The sequence below is a fragment of the Cynocephalus volans genome, chromosome 14, assembly GCF_027409185.1.
Source record: "Cynocephalus volans isolate mCynVol1 chromosome 14, mCynVol1.pri, whole genome shotgun sequence".
In the NCBI taxonomy this organism is placed as follows: Eukaryota; Metazoa; Chordata; class Mammalia; order Dermoptera; family Cynocephalidae; genus Cynocephalus; species Cynocephalus volans.
The window spans coordinates 1,100,833-1,118,137 of NC_084473.1; the positions used below are offsets into that span (position 1 = coordinate 1,100,833).

Genomic DNA, 17,305 nt, shown 5'->3' on the forward strand with positions numbered 1-17,305 from the left:
CATCAGGCCCACGAGCCCCGTCCTGGAAAAGAGAAGGGAAGGGAGAGGCACCCAGACTTCATGTTCCTAGAGAACGTTTACAAAGACGGGGCGCTGCTCAGTTTTATTACATCAGAAAGCTCGAAGAGCCCCTCCCCACCCCCAAATCTAGCGGTGAGGAGCCCAGAGAGCAGAGGGAGTCACCCCGGCAGCAGGCCAGGGACAGAGTCCCACGGGGGAGCGGCCGACGGTCCAGACGCGTCTGCAGGAAAAGCCACCCTCAGTACCTTTTGCATGCATGCAGCCACTGTGCCCACAAACGGAGGGCAGCAGGGGACCAGGCGAGTCACAGGGAGGGGCCGGAAGTCACCAGTAGAGGGTCCTGGCCTGGACCGTAATGTTGTCCAGAGAACACAGGAAACTGCCTTTGCCCTCCCCAGACTCATATATGACCTCCCTGGCCCAGGTATGGCCCTCTCCTGACTCGGTAATCCTCCCCTGACTCAGGTTCGCCCCCTCCCGACTCAGGTGCGCCCCCTCCTGACTCAGGTGCGCCCCCTCCCGACTCAGGTGCGCCCCCTCCCCTGACTCAGGTTCGCCCTCTCCCGACTCAGGTGCGCCCCCTCCTGACTCAGGTGCGCCGCCCCCCCCCCCGACTCAGGTTCTCCCCCTCCCGATTCAGGTACGCCCCCCCACGCAGGTCCGCTCCCCCGACTCAGGTACGCCCCCTCCTGACTCAGGTACGCCATCCCCCGACTCAGGTTCGCCCTCCCCCGACTCAGGTTCGCCCCCTCCTGACTCAGGTTCGCCCTCCCCTGACTCAGGTGCGCCCTCTCCCGACTCAGGTGCGCCCCCTCCCCTGACTCAGGTGCGCCCCCTCCTGACTCAGGTGCGCCCCCTCCTGACTCAGTTACGCCCTCCCCCGACTCAGGTTCGCCCCCTCCTGACTCAGGTACGCCCTCCCCTGTCTCAGGTTCGCCCTCCCCTGACTCAGGTGCGCCCTCTCCCGACTCAGGTGCGCCCCCTCCCCCGACTCAGGTGCGCCCCCTCCCCCGACTCAGGTACGCCCTCCCCCGACTCAGGTTCGCCCCCTCCTGACTCAGGTACGCCCTCCCCCGACTCACGTTCGCCCTCCCCCGACTCACGTTCGCCCTCCCCCGACTCAGGTTCGCCCTCCCCTGTCTCAGGTTCGCCCTCCCCTGTCTCAGGTTCGCCCTCCCCCGACTCAGGTGCGCCCTCTCCCGACTCAGGTGCGCCCCCTCCCCTGACTCAGGTGCGCCCCCTCCTGACTCAGGTGCGCCCTCCCCCGACTCAGGTGCGCCCTCCCCCGACTCAGGTTCGCCCTCCCCCGACTCAGGTTCGCCCCCTCCCGACTCAGGTTCGCCCCCTCCCGACTCAGGTTCGCCCCCTCCCGACTCAGGTTCGCCCCCTCCCGACTCAGGTTCGCCCCCTCCCGACTCAGGTTCGCCCTCCCCTGTCTCAGGTTCGCCCTCCCCTGACTCAGGTGCGCCCCCTCCCCCGACTCAGGTGCGCCCCCTCCCCCGACTCAGGTTCGCCCTCCCCCGACTCAGGTTCGCCCTCCCCCGACTCAGGTTCGCCCTCCCCCGACTCAGGTTCGCCCCCTCCCGACTCAGGTTCGCCCCCTCCCGACTCAGGTTCGCCCCCTCCCGACTCAGGTTCGCCCCCTCCCGACTCAGGTTCGCCCCCTCCCGACTCAGGTTCGCCCTCCCCTGTCTCAGGTTCGCCCTCCCCTGACTCAGGTGCGCCCCCTCCCCCGACTCAGGTGCGCCCCCTCCCCCGACTCAGGTTCGCCCTCCCCCGACTCAGGTTCGCCCCCTCCTGACTCAGGTTCGCCCCCTCCTGACTCAGGTTCGCTACGCCCCCTCCTGACTCAGGTTCGCCCTCCCCCGACTCAGGTTCGCCCTCCCCCGACTCAGGTTCGCCCCCTCCTGACTCAGGTTCGCCCCCTCCTGACTCAGGTTCGCCCCCTCCTGACTCAGGTTCGCCCCCTCCTGACTCAGGTTCGCCCCCTCCTGACTCAGGTTCGCCCCCTCCCCCGACTCAGGTGCGCCCCCTCCCCCGACTCAGGTTCGCCCTCCCCCGACTCAGGTTCGCCCCCTCCTGACTCAGGTTCGCCCCCTCCTGACTCAGGTTCGCCCCCTCCTGACTCAGGTTCGCCCCCTCCTGACTCAGGTTCGCTACGCCCCCTCCTGACTCAGGTTCGCCCTCCCCCGACTCAGGTTCGCCCTCCCCCGACTCAGGTGCGCCCCCTCCCCCGACTCAGGTTCGCCCCCTCCTGACTCAGGTTCGCCCCCTCCTGACTCAGGTTCGCCCCCTCCTGACTCAGGTTCGCTACGCCCCCTCCTGACTCAGGTTCGCCCTCCCCCGACTCAGGTTCGCCCTCCCCCGACTCAGGTTCGCCCCCTCCTGACTCAGGTTCGCCCCCTCCTGACTCAGGTTCGCCCCCTCCTGACTCAGGTTCGCCCCCTCCTGACTCAGGTTCGCCCTCCCCCGACTCAGGTTCGCCCTCCCCCGACTCAGGTTCGCCCCCTCCCGACTCAGGTTCGCCCCCTCCCGACTCAGGTGCGCCCCCTCCCGACTCAGGTGCGCCCCCTCCTGACTCAGGTTCGCCCCCTCCTGACTCAGGTTCGCCCTCCCCTGACTCAGGTTCGCCCTCCCCCGACTCAGGTTCGCCCCCTCCTGACACAGGTTCGGCCCCTCTCTCTCTTTGTCAGCCCAGAAGCTTCTTTCCTTCTGTGGTGACTCTTTACTTTTTCATTCACAATTTGCAAGAAGTGTCCTTGTCTGTATTTCCAAAGTGAATAAAGAAGGAAATGGTTTTAAATAGCCTCTCAACAGTGAAAAAAAGAAAGGACTACAAAAGGTTAAAAATAACTTTGAACATGTTTGGGAATATGAGTGCTCTGGACTCACAGTCTGCAGCCTCAGCTGGCTCTGGGGAGGGCCAGCCCTTCACACTGCGGGGCTGACGTGCCTCCATCACGCTGACTGGAACAAAGGGCAAGCACGTTTACCTCCAGGCCTCAGTCAAAGCGGTCACAGATAGCATATGATTTTTGCTGCTCTGATGCATGCTTACAGGATTAATTCCGTAGAACGTCCCATCTGGACGTCATTCCAAAACTCTGTGTGCATATTGAATTTCGTATAAAATTAGACAGTTTCTTATTTTATTTTCTTTGAAACAGACTGAACAACTAAATCATCCTCCCACTGGCAGCATCGCCCTGCAGGTGCTTGCCTGGGCTTTGCCCGTTGCCAAATCGACTCAGGGTGGGCTGGTGTGAGCCCCCTGGAGCAGCTGCGTGGCTAGTCCTAGGTCACATGGAAAGGCAGGCCAAGTCCAGCTCTGTCCCCTTCCTGGGGGTGCTGGGCCTCCCCTGAGATGCTGCCCACCCTCACGCTCTCTCCCCCTCCCTGTACAACATTCTCCTGAGAGGGGTTGAACTTGTAGTTTTTCCTTGTCTAGCAAGAGATGCTGTAAGCTACATCACAGATTACACTGGACTGAAGAATCTCGGAATCACTTTAGATGATGTGGCTTTAGCTAGAAGCCAATCTCACAGCGAGTAAAGTGTCTTTGCAGAGGGCTGGAGGACAGGTTACCCAGCCCTCAGGGAGTCGGTCACTACGGAGGGGTCAGCGGGCAGGGTGTGTTTCCTATGTCTAGTCCTGGAGATGCCAGAAGAGAAATAAGAACGTTTCTGTCACTCACAGCCCTTATTAGCAATCCAAACAGAATCGTGCTCTTCCTCTGGAGGACTGAGTGTGGCTGGGTCCTGTTGGAGACGATGCCATCACTCTACCAATCAGCAGGGACAGCACACCAGCGATTACCCGGCATATTAGAAAATGTCTGGCAGGAGAGACAGAGGACAAAATAGACAATCAAAAACACATACACAAACGTGAAGACTTTACAAGCAAAAACAAAACAAAACAAAACAAAACCCAAAAGAGAAAAAATCATCAATACCCTGAGAGAGATTAGAGATGGCATTACGACCATCAAATGAGAACAAGATGTTATTAGACGAACATTAGAGGACAAAGGTGAGCTCTTAGAAATTAAAAACATAAATGACAAGAAGTTAAAACTCAGTGAAAGTTGGACAATATCATTGAAGAAATGTTTTGAAAGCTAGAGCTAAAAGACAAATAGACAAAAAAAATGAGAAAAAATTTAAAAACTTATTAGACAACTAGTCTGGGAGGTTTATGATGTTAATAAATAAGAATTCCAGAATGAGAGGACAGAGAAAATTGAGGGAATAAAATCACTGAAATAATTCAAGAAAAAAATTGCAGAACCGAAGACATGATTTTCCAGATTGAAATAAAAAACCAAGGACCCAAATTAAAGCACAACTCTGGGAAATTTCTGTCCAGTGGGGAAAACTGAAGACCCCGTAGACCAAGCCCAGGTCTGCCGCCGACTGCCACACGACAGCAGCACTGGAACCCGAGGGCGAGCAGAGTTCGACGGGAAGTGATTTCCCTTGAAGGAAATGTCTATGTCCAGTCAAACTAACAATAAGATTCAGGGTAGAATGCACATATTTTCAAATATGGTCAGACATTTTAAAGAAAAATATTTTCCTCCCTTTCCTTCCCTTTCTGGAAAGCCACTGGAGCAGACACTTCAACAAATTGAGAAGGGAAACCACGAAGAAAACAGCAGGATTCAGGAGAGAGGAAAAGCCCATTCCTGGGACGGTGGACAGGGAGACCCCAGGTGACATTGTGCAGCCGGCAGAGGATGTCTAGTCTAGAGAGTTCTCTCAAGAAGAATTGGGGAGGAGAATTTGAGGTCTGAAATTCTCGAGAGAAGACTTTTCATTGTATTACTTGAGAATAACCAAATAAAAAACAAGGCAATTATCAACTCTAGAGACAACAAAATCATCTTTAAAAAACAGACTCACGGTTATTACATGTCTTAGCTGTCAGTTGAATCTACTCAGTCACAAAAATGTGAATGTTGAATATTGATCTAACCAAAATTACAATATAATCCCTTAAGGAAGATGGGGGGTGGGGACAGGGAGGCAATGGGGTGACATCCGGAGGGTGCATTAGCAGGAACTCAGTAGAAATGTTTGCACTGAGAAGCGCAAAAGCGTCCGTTCAGGCATCGTCCAAAAGTGTTGCTAAAAGAGGAAAAACTGGTTGCCTCCATGCATGAATAGCTTTTATAAAAATAAAAAGCAAAACTAAAAATACATGAAGACAAATAAAATGTAGACGCTCATGTTCGTGACAGGTGCTTGAATAAGCGTATGTGAAGATTATTTTATTATGAACCTCTCCTTGTGCTGAGGGGGCTGGACAGCACCTCAGCAGCATGCTCGGGGCATCCTAAACAAAAGATCAGCAACAAAAAGCACAAACATGCTGCAAAAAGGACACTTGTTGATGGACGGCAACTGAAACAGGAAGGCCGCTGGGAACACGCGTGTGGGGAACTCACATTTTTCACCACTGTACACATGTCCACAGGTGATGGAGAAAGGGCTGCTGCAAATATTGATTTCTGGCTTTCAAATAAACTCCAGCGAGTGGGTGAATTCGTAAACATGGAATCTGCGAACCATGAAGATCAACTCTACCTTCCATCCTAGCACCTAAGGTGGGCTCGTCCATGCTGCTTCCTGATTTCATTTTTATTTTTTCACATCCTCCTTGAACTAATTTTATACTCGTAGAACTTCACAGTTTTATTCCGTTCTTAAAAAAATACATAACGTAGAATATTTAATTTATCTTTATATACCACACATATAAAGAAGTGTCGTTGGACTGAATCTCGAAGCATGGACGTCATGTCTACAAGCATAAATAGGAGCCCATACTCGTGTGCTACGAATAGGTTTTCTTATTTCTGTGGCTCCTTCTCTCCACTAATTTTTTTACTTTAAAGTTCTGAGGTTAGTCCCGGGTGGCTCAGTACAACTCACCGAAGATAATGGTTGTTTTATGCAAGAACAGAATCCTTGTCTATTTCTTCCTGAAGTGGTCTTTTTAATCTATGACATTTACCAGTAACAAGATTGAGTTAAAGGCAATTCTTTTGAAAACCTCAGTTTCTCTTTATTTTTCTGTTTTTATCAAGATGAAATTCACAGAACAGGAAATTAATGATATTAAAGTGTGGAATTCATTGATATTCAGTGTGTCCACTATGGCAACTACAAGTTCTCTCAAGATTCAAAAGCCTTTTATTACTCCACAAAAACTCCCTTCCTCAATAAGTAGTTACTTAATGAGAACAAGATATTAGAAAGAAACACTCAGAGGACAAACATGAACTCAGAAATTAAAAACATATATGACAAAAAGTTAAAATTCACTGAAAGAGTTAGAGAAGATTGTTTAGAAATTCTTTTGGAAGCTGGAGCTAAAGGGTGAAGAGAGGAAATAAGAGAGGAAGCGTGAAGCTTAGACACGTAGTGCTGGAGGTTCACGGTGTTAATGAGTGAGAATTCTAGAAGGAGAAGACAGAGGAAAGAGACGGAATCCGTATTCCCCAGTGATCTCTCCCCTGCTTCATGCCTCTGAGAATTTGTTCCAGACAAATGACACACTGTGTGACCTGCTGTGTCTGGCTTATCTTGCTTGGCACGATGCTTTCAGGTTTCACCCAGGTTTTAGCACGTGGAAGTACTTCTTTCCTTTTTATGGCTGAGTAATATTCCTTTGTACGTATGTACCGCAATTTGTTTATCCAGTTGTCTGCTGGTGGCATTTGGGTTGGGTCCATGTTTTGACTGTTGTGAATTTCTTCTCTAAACTTTTGTGTGCAGGTTCATGGGTGAACATATGCTTTAATTTCTCTCGTGTATGTATCTAGGGGAGGGATTGCTGGGTTGTATAGTAATTGCAGGTTTAACGTTCTGGGAAATCGCCAGAACATTTTCCACAGCAGCTGCACTATCCGACACTGCCGTCACCAACTTGGGTTCCTGTGTCTTCACATTCTGCCAACCCTTGTTATTTTTATTTTCTTGAGTAAAGCCATTCCAGTGGGTGTGAAGTGGAATTTCATTGTGGTTTTTGTTTGCTTTTCCATAAGGACCAGTGATATGAAACATCTTTTCATGTGCTTTTTAGATCATTTGTGCATCTTCTCTAAGGAAGTGACTATTCAAATTCTTTGCTCATTTTCTAATTGGGTTCTTTATACTTTTGGTATTGAGCTGTAAGAGTTCTTTTTATGATCTGTATACCAAATTTTTATCAGATGTATAATTTTGCAAATATTTTTACCCATTCTGTGGGTTTTCTTCTTATATTTCTTTGATGTTCAAAAGTTTTTACTTTTTATAAAGTCAAATTTATTTATTTTTTCTTTTGTTGCTTGTTCTTTGTGTCAAATATAAGAATCAGTCGCCAAGTCCAAAGTCAGGGAGATTCACCTCTATATTTTCTTCTAAGAGTTTCATAGTTTGAATTCACATTTAGGTCATTGATTCATTTCGAGTTAATTTTTGGATGTGGAATGTGGTAGGGGTCTGACTTCATTCTTCTTTACGAGGTTACAGTTGTCCCAGTGCCACTTGCTGAAGAAGCTATTTTTTCCCCATTCAATGATCTTGGCATCCTTGTGGGAAATCATTTGGCCATAGATATTTGAGCTTATTTCTGGACTCATACCTCGACTCCGTTGGCCTATGTCTCTCCTTAGGCCAGGGCCATACTATTTAGGGTACTGTGGGTGTGTAAGTAAGTTTTAAAGTTGGAGAGTGTGAATCTCCCTACTTTGTTTTTTTCTTTTTCAAGGTTGTTTTGGCTATTTGGCGCTTCTTGCAATTCTACATGGATATGAGGATCAGCTTTTTCATTTATGCAAAAAAGGGCAGTGGATTTTGATAGGAAGTGCCCTGGATCTGTCGATCATTCTGGGGAGCATTGCTATGCCAGCAATGCTAAGTCTTCTTGTCCGATAACACGGAATGTCTTTCCATTTATTTAGATCCTCGGTTTCTCTCAGCAATGTTTGGCAGTTTCCGTGTACAAGTGCTTCACTTCTTTGGTTAAATTTCTTTGTACATATTTGATGCTTTTGGATGCTATTGTCACTGGGATTGCTTTTTAAATTTCCTCTTCAGATTATGTATGGCTGGTGAGTAAACACACAACTGATTTTTGTGTGTTGATCTTGGTCTTGTACCCTGCAACTTTGCTGGATTAGTTTATTAGCTCTAGCAGGTTTATTTGTTTGTATGTTTGGTGTATCTGTGTGTATTCTATGATATTTCCTATGTATAGAATCATGTCATTTGCAAATAGAGATAGTTTTACTTCTTCCTGTCCAGTTTGGATGTGGATGCCTTTTATTTCTTTTTTCTTATTACTCTTATAATCACTTAATATCACTTTTATTAAGACTTCCAGGACAACATTGGATAGCAGTGTGAAAGTGTGCATCTTGGTCTTGTTCTTGATCTTAGGGGAAACTTTCAATCTTTCACCATTAATTATGACATTACATGTGTGTTTTTAATTGTCCTTTATTGTGTTGAAGAAGTCTCCTATTTCTAGTATGTTGAATGTTTCTGTCATAAAAGGACATTGAATTTTGTCGAATGCAATCTCTGCATCGATTGAGATGATTGTGTGCGTGTTCCATTTATTCTAAATGGTGTATTACATTGATTGATTCTCTTGTGTTGAGCTGCTCTTGCATTCCTGGTATACATCTCACTTTGTCTAATCCTTTTATGGTGTATAATATTTTAATGTGCCGTTGAACTCAGTGTGCTAAAGATAAATATTAATGTTTACAAATGTTAATGTTTTTGTTATGTCACTTAGATTGAATTTTATTTGTTGAGTCCAGGTCAAGACCCAAAGCTAGAGTTACTTGGATAACCATTACTTACACATGTACTAGATGGGCATTTCACAGAAGAGTAAATTAATCATATTAAGAAAATCAGCCATTGATAAATAGAGATCTCTTTCTAGGCATTTTCAGTTCCATAATGGATTAATTACTATACCTGGTCAGCTAGTCTGTAATGCTGTAATAAATACATACTAGGTTTATAGGTTTTTAAGAATAAGAATAGTAAAGCATTTGTCTATAGACATCTGATATCTGATTTAATATGAGCTCAGCATTACTTTTGTGTTTTTTTTTTTAACTAACACTGATTTGTAATTGAATTTAGCTTTGAAATGTTTTTCTCAAGTTAAATATTTCCTAAGTTTATTGTATTATGTCTTTGTTTGGCATGTATTAAGGGCATAACATTCATTGACTTTAGCTTTTTCTCTGTACTATGGCCTCCGGCTATTGAATTGCTTTTCCTTTTGTCATTAGTTTCTGTTTATCACTTGGGTTACAAAAGTAATGGTTTTCTACAGTTATGTCTTTGTTCATAATACATTAGGTTTTATCAGAAATGCTATCTTTCTTGAAATAGTTATATTTTCACAAGATGTTCTGTAAAAAGTTGCTGTACATGCATATGAAACTATATCCATTTATTCAAAGTGCATGTCTCTCCTTATAAACTCCTGAAGATATTAGAGGGTAAAATTCTCAATTCACATTTTTAAAAGTGATCTCTTCAAATAAAAGATAAAAATTCAAGACAACTTTTATGTTCCTTTCCTTTTAGGTAATTATCTATAAAAATTGGATTTACCATACTATACAGATTTTGCTGTTAGAATTGCTTGGATGATTAAATTAAATGTAAATGTGTATAAAGCTTTGCCCCCTTGTCATCACATTGTATGGCAGTGAGCTGAGTGCCTGTTCTGCTGGAGCGTGAGCTCTGTGGTGTCAGGGCTACGTCTTACCTCTGCAGCTCTGGCTCCTGAATTAGTGCAGGCCTTTGCATGGGTTAGTTTCCCTCCTTCCTTCTTCTTGTTTGGATTCTTTTCTTATTCGTTATTTCCTGCTTGTTCTTCTTCATCTCCCCGATTCTTCTCCCACTTTTCTTTCTTTCCTACATGTTTGTTGAATGAAAAATCATGTAGCCTTAAGTAGTGAATCTATGTCTCATTCCTGTTCATATAACCTAATTTAGTATATGCCTCTGACCATATCCTGACATGCTCTAGAATTAGCTTGCTGGATTGAATTGAGTAAGAATCTCTAAAAACTCTGCAGTACCCTGGAGGTAGTTCCAGATATTGTTTGAAATACTTTCCTTTTTACAGTACCCACGTACTCCTCATAAGTATCTCTCAAAGAAATGTTAACCTAATTAAGAGCATGTTAAATGCACCGTGATAACCCTGGTTTGTTAGCAGAAGAAAATTTGATAGGTGCTTTGCATTTCTTCATGTGTCATCATTCTTACTTGTTTTGAGAACTGGGATGTAGCTGGTTTGCTGGTAGAGAAGGTAAAATCACGCCATGCCCAAGAGGGTGCTTAATATGGAATACATGCTCTTAAACAGATTTTCCAGAATTGAGTCACAACACCATATTTTATCTAGGACATTTCCTTTAGTCACCAGGACACTGCCTGTCTGATGCAAATTTGAGTCATGTATATACGACCTTCAAGAGCTGCTCAATGCCTAGGACATATTGTTCATTTTTTCTCGAGTTGTTCTTAGAACAAGGAATTCGCAAGAGTAAATGAATCCAAACCTCAGATGTCAGAGGTTAGACTGAGAGCTGGAGGTGACCATGTGTCACACTCGGCCCAACCGTCTTCCTGCCCCCTCACCACCACACACGTTCTCTAAGGATCAGGCTTAATGGCCTAATTATTTTGTCAGGTGCAATTTACCAAAATCATAAAAAACCACATCACCCATGTGTCTTTTGAAGCAGGCTTCAATTCTTTTCATTACATATACTTTGGAAAATGAAAGCTATAGTTTTGGAAATAAATATCCAGACACCAACACTCATAGCTAAGTAGAAAAGATTCTTTTCCCAAGCCTGACTGAAGGATGGAAATTATCTGACTGTAGCAATTCTTCCTGAAGAACACACTTCATTTGAATTCTGACAGTGTGAGGGAAGAAGCGTGGGAGGCCAGAGGCCGAGGTGACCAGCCAGCGCTTGTCCCTAGTCCATTTCTAAAGAGTCCACATATGTTAAGATATGTGTACAGAGTTGAATCTTTGGTGATTCACAAGCAACTCGGGATCTTGCTTCATGGTCAGCATTATGCTTGAGAGAGATTTGCTTAATCGTAATATGGCCCAGGAGGTACTGCCTCACCTGAAATCCCAGTATCTGTTTGTTTCCTTAAAATTTATTTTTTCAAATAAAAATAACGTGTTAAATACACAAATTTAGAAGTAACAACTGAAGAATTCTAAATGACAAAAACGGATAAATAAGTTTTTACTGTATGTTCTTGACTATAAGAATATTTTTAAAAAAATTATTTTATACTGGGTTGGAATTTTTTAATTTTTAATTGAAAAATAAAAATTGTATATATTCATAGTGTACAATGTGAGGTTTTAATAAATGTATAAATTATGAAATGGCTAACTAAAGCTAATTAACAAATTTATTACCTCACATACTTGGTATTATTTTTGTGGTGAGAACAGTTAAAGTCTACTCTCTCAGCAGTTTTTAGGTATAGGATATATTGTCAGTAACCATACTCTCCATGATATATGGCAGTGTTCCTCCTGTCTGCACAAACTTTGTAACCTTTTGCTAACATCTCCCCAGCCCACTCTACCTCCAGCCCCTGGTAACCACCACTCCACTCTCTGCTTCGACGAGTTTAACTTTTTAAGATTCCACATAGAGTTGAGATCATGCAGTATTTGTCTTTCTGTGCCTGGCTTGTCTCATGTAACATGATGTCCTCCAGGTTCACCCATGTTGTCACAATTTGCAGGATGCCCTTCTTTTTCTAAGGGTGAATTCCATTGTGTATATACACCACACTTCTTAATCCATCTATGCGATGGTGGGCACCTGGGTTGATTCGGTATCTTGGCTATTGTGAATAATGCTGCAGTGAACATGGGGCTGCAGGTATTTCTTTGACATTCTGATTTCATTTCCTTTGAGTATACAAAGGTACTTAAATAAGTTCATGGAAAGATTTGTATTACCTTTCAATTCTAGTTTTCCACAAATTTTTTGAAGCACCTTTATATATCAAAGGAAAAATGTTAATATGGTAGTTTGATTTTTGTTTTTGGGGGGATCCTCAAAACTGTTTTCTGTAATGGCTGTACCAATTTACATTTCCACCAACAGCATTGGAGGATTCCCTTCTCACCACATCCTTGCCAACACTTACTATCTTTTGTTTTGTTGATAATAGCCATTCTACCTGGGGTGAGATGATATCTCAATGTGCTTTTAATTTGCATTTCTCTGATGATTAGTGATGTTGAGCGTTTTGTCATATACTTGTTGGCCATTTGTATGTCTTCTTTTGAGAAAAGTCTATTCAGGTTCTTTGCCCATTTTTTAATTGGGTTTTTTGCTTTATAGCTATTGAGTTTTTGAGTTCCTTATTGTTCTAGATATTAGCCCTTTATCAGATGTGTTTTCAAATATTTTCTTCCATTTCACAGGTTTTCTCTTCGCTCTATTGATTGTTTCCATTGCTGTGTAATGTATTTTCGTTTGATGCAATCCCATTTGTCTATTTTTGCTTTTGTTACCAGTGCTTTTAGTGTCATACCTAACAAATCATTGCCCAGACCAATGTCATGGAACTTTTTCATATATTTTCTTCAAAGTAATCTATAGATTCAACCCAATCTGTATCAAAATTCCAATGAGATTTTTCACAGAAACAGAAAAAATAATCCTAAAATTCATATAGAACCACAAAAATACCCTGAATAGCTAAAGCAATCTTGAGCAAAAAAGAAGGCTGGAGGTGTTACACTACTTGATTTCAAAATACACTGCAAAGCTATAGGAATCAAAACATCATGGTACTGGGATAGGAGACACATAGACTTATGGAATAGGATAGAGAGCCCAGAAATAAATCCATGCATTTATGGTCACTTGATTTTTGACAGAGGTGTCAGAACATACATGGGGAGAGGACAGACTCTTCAATAAATGGTGTTGGGAAAACTGAATATCCACCTGCAGAAAAATGAAATCAGATCTTTACCTAACATCATATACCAAAATCAACTCAAGATACATTACAGAGTTAAATATGAGACCTAAAACTGTAAAACCTGGTTGGAATTTTCAAAAAAATAAAATATTTAAATTGGGGATCGAAAGATCTCTGGAAATTCGATTGTTTTCTATTAACAAAGTACAAAACCATAACCTTTTGGAAGTAGTAACACGTCTTAGATTTTTGGTAAGTTGTATATTTTAGGGTTAGCTCTACACAGTAACCAAACTTGAAGGTATATTTTATAATTTAAAATCTGTCTTTGAGGGCCGTCCCCGTGGTGCACTTGGGAGAGTGCAGCACTTGGGTGCGCAGCGGTGCTCCCACAGCGGGTTCCCAGTGACCGCGGTGCGGGCGACACCACGCCTAGGGTTGCGATCCCCTTACCCATCACAAAAAGACACATACACACACACACACACACACACGCACACACACAAATCTGTCTTTGGAACGTCAAAACAGTTTTAAAAATGAACAACAGAGTAGTAAAAATATTTGTCCATATTTATAACAAAGTATGTTAATTTGCGTATTATACAAAGGACTATTGAAAAATAATAAGAAAAATGTCAAACACCAAAATTTTATAAAAAATAAATTGACTTTAAAAAATAAGAAAAAATGTTTAAGGATCTTAGAAATTAAATAATCAAAGTTAAAATTTTGATATACCACCAAATGGACAATCCCTAATAAATATAAAAATAATATCCAATGCTGGAGGGTACAGTTAAATGGACTCTCATACGTTGCTAATGGGAATGCAAATTGGTGGACATTTTGGAGGTAATTAGGCAAATCATGTCAAGAACCTTAAACATGTTCATGTGTTTTGACAGACTAATTTCATATTTAGGAATATATCTTAAGCCAGTAGTCTGAGATGCACACACGCCTCTGTGTGTTCACATGTTTACAAAGTTGTTCAATATAAAAGCGTGGACAGTCACCGTGCTGTCCAGCCATAAAATAAAAAGTAAGCGTAATGCCGTGTAGAACGTAACACTGTGCACTGGCACGATTTGGGACAACGGAAAGCCATGTGTGACTGCTCTTGACAGATTGCCTAGTAGAAAAACCAGAGCAGAAATGTGGTCCACGTGTAGGATGTGGGGTCCTGCCATGGTCTAGAACAAGTCCACGTGACAGAGAGCCCCGGGCTTGCGTCCCCTTCTGCACACTCCACCAGACCCCCTGCCGAGCCTCCGTCTCCTCCTCTGCGACCTACGTCCTCACGGTGCGATCACGTTCAATGAAGTAGCAGATGCTGACAGCACTACACGGTTGCCAGTGCATTATAACCGTTCAGTGAACGGTGGTTTTCGTCATTGTTACGGTTCTTACCACGACCGTCGCTATAATTCAGAAAGAAAACACTAATATACAGAAAAATATTATCAGTGGCTCCTGTGAGTAGCCGCCTTACTGTTTTGTTTTTTAATTCTCATTGACGATGCTTTTTACATTCTTATCTTACAGTTTTATGCAGCATGTAGATCTATAATCAATATGAGCTCTTTTATCATCAGAGTAGAATTTAAAAATCCCCTTTATGTGTTTTCTGTCGCTTCTCACTTTTTTCTACTTTCTTTCCTCATCTCAAAGAACGCGTCCCGCTGAAAACAAACTTTAATCCTTCACAATTAGTGGTTAGACTCCAGTGGTCACATGAATCTTTCTGAAAATAGTTTTAGATTTTTTTTTGTCTCTCTATTACACTTAGTGCTTTAATACATGTTACATATTTGAAAAAAAATACTAAACATGTAAAAACACTTACATATTTCCTTGGGTTTTGTGAAGTCTGTCACTTACTGCAGCATTACAGTACTTTTCGGTCGTTAAAACTTTAAAGTGCACTTTAGTGACAGCTGGTGAAGGGCCACCTCATTGTACTTCAGGTCCTCTCTTTGGAAGTCAGCTTTTCTGACCAGGTTTTGTCCCTGTGCACCGTGTCCCCGGTGTCTCTTTCTTTCTTTGTGAGGGCGTCGGTGCTACTGCATCAGGCCCTGCCCTGAGGCCCTCACCGAGTCTCAGTCGCCTCCCGAAGGCGCTGCTGTCCTCGGTGAGGGCACGCGGGGGGTCGGGGCACGCGGGGGTCGGGGCACGCGGGGGTCGGGGCACGCGGCGGGTCGGGTCGCGGCACACGGCGGGTCGGGGCACAGGGCGGGTCGGGGCACGCGGGGGGTTCGGGGCACGCGGCGGGTCGGGTCGCGGCACACGGCGGGTCGCGGCACACGGCGGGTCGGGGCACAGGGCGGGTCGGGGCACGCGGCGGGTCGGGGCACGCGGCGCGGGTCGGGGCACGCGGGGGTCGGGGCACGCGGCGCGGGTCGGGGCACGCGGGGGGTCGGGGCACGCGGGGGTCGGGGCACGCGGCGGGTCGGGTCGGGGCACGCGGCGGGTCGGGTCGGGCACGCGGCGGGTCGGGTCGGGGCACGTGGCGGGTCGGGGCACGCGGGGGGTTCGGGGCACGTGGCGGGTCGGGTCGGGGCACGCGGGGGGTCGGGTCGGGGCACGCGGGGGTCGGGGCACGCGGGGGTCGGGGCACGTGGCGGGTCGGGTCGGGGCATGCGGCGGGTCGGGGCAGGCGGCGGGTCGGGGCACGCGGCGGGTCGGGGCAGGCGGCGGGTCGGGGCAGGCGGCGGGTCGGGGCACGCGGGGGTCGGGGCAGGCGGCGGGTCGGGGCACGCGGGGGTCGGGGCAGGCGGCGGGTCGGGGCACGCGGCGGGTCGGGGCAGGCGGCGGGTCGGGGCAGGCGGCGGGTCGGGGCAGGCGGCGGGTCGGGGCACGCGGCGGGTCGGGTCGGGGCAGGCGGCGGGTCGGGTCGGGGCACGCGGCGGGTCGGGTCGGGGCACGCGGCGGGTCGGGTCGGGGCACGGGGTGGGTCGGGTCGGGGCACGCGGGGGGGTCGGGGCACGTGGCGGGTCGGGTCGGGGCACGCGGGGGGTCGGGTCGGGGCACGCGGGGGGGTCGGGGCACGCGGCGGGTCGGGTCGGGGCACGCGGGGGGTCGGGTCGGGGCACGCGGCGGGTCGGGTCGGGGCACGCGGGGGGTCGGGTCGGGGCACGCGGGGGGTCGGGTCGGGGCACGCGGGGGTCGGGGCACGTGGCGGGTCGGGTCGGGGCACGCGGGGGGTCGGGGCACGCGGCGGGTCGGGGCACGCGGCGGGTCGGGTCGGGGCACGCGGCGGGTCGGGTCGGGGCACGCGGGGGGGTTCGGGGCACGTGGCGGGTCGGGTCGGGGCACGCGGCGGGTCGGGTCGGGGCACGCGGGGGGGTTCGGGGCACGTGGCGGGTCGGGTCGGGGCACGCGGGGGGTCGGGTCGGGGCACGCGGGGGGGTTCGGGGCACGTGGCGGGTCGGGTCGGGGCACGCGGGGGGTCGGGTCGGGGCACGCGGGGGTCGGGGCACGCGGGGGGTTCGGGGCACGTGGCGGGTCGGGTCGGGGCACGCGGGGGGTCGGGTCGGGGCACGCGGGGGGTCGGGTCGGGGCACGCGGGGGTCGGGGCACGCGGCGGGTCGGGGCACGCGGCGCGTCGGGGCACGCGGGGGTCGGGGCACGTGGCGGGTCGGGTCGGGGCACGTGGCGGGTCGGGGCAGGCGGCGGGTCGGGGCACGCGGGGGTCGGGTCGGGGCACGCGGCGGGTCGGGTCGGGGCACGCAGCGCCGTCCGCGCATCCTTCGCCCGTTCTCGGCCCGCGTCTCCGCAGCTGACGCGCGTGTCCGAAGCCGCCGTCGCGCGCGCTTCTCTCCACGTTTCCGTCTTCTGGGCTCTAACTCTCACCCGCGGTCCTTTCATGTCACGACGTTTCTCGTTCTCGGCTCTTCGTGAGGTCCACGTCGTGGAGGCCTGAGTTCCCCTTTCAGGGACGTTCCCGGACGGTCTGCGGGTGGGACAGTCGCGGGTCGCCGCCGTTTCTGCAGTCGCACCTGCGGCCGGAGCGCTCCGGGCTCGTGCGTTGTCCCCAAGGCCCGCGCCTCACCGCTTTCCATGTCGCTTCCTGACGGGGACGTGGAGATGGCGTTTGGGTCGCTGAGAGGACACGGTCCCCCGCCCTGTCGCTGCGGATTCCAGCCTTTGTCCTCATTGCGGTCGCGCTCCCCGCTGGCCACTGCTCCTCCGGGACGTTACCCCGCTCGCTGTTTCTGTCGGGGGGACGGCGGGCACCTTCTCCAGCCCGTGGCAGCTGTCGCGCGATGTCC

The 17,305-nt window shown here is 48.4% G+C and overlaps 2 protein-coding genes across 2 annotated transcripts; one reads left to right on the plus strand and one right to left on the minus strand.

Moving 5' to 3' along the window:
- Positions 1–376: 376 nt before the first annotated feature.
- On the plus strand, positions 377–2,193 carry LOC134363241 (uncharacterized). Its single transcript, XM_063078799.1, has 11 exons — positions 377–445; positions 487–549; positions 662–719; positions 804–868; positions 953–1,040; positions 1,083–1,208; positions 1,295–1,483; positions 1,530–1,676; positions 1,719–1,806; positions 1,849–2,044; positions 2,131–2,193. Exons 1-11 carry the CDS (start codon positions 377–379, stop codon positions 2,191–2,193), a joined length of 1,152 nt encoding a protein of 383 aa, XP_062934869.1.
- Positions 2,194–2,236: 43 nt separating this feature from the next.
- On the minus strand, positions 2,237–17,095 carry LOC134363242 (basic proline-rich protein-like). The gene is made up of 4 exons (XM_063078800.1): positions 17,086–17,095; positions 15,128–17,032; positions 2,914–2,988; positions 2,237–2,676 (listed from the first exon to the last, which is right to left on the minus strand). Exons 1-4 carry the CDS (start codon positions 17,093–17,095, stop codon positions 2,237–2,239), a joined length of 2,430 nt encoding a protein of 809 aa, XP_062934870.1.
- Positions 17,096–17,305: the final 210 nt, after the last annotated feature.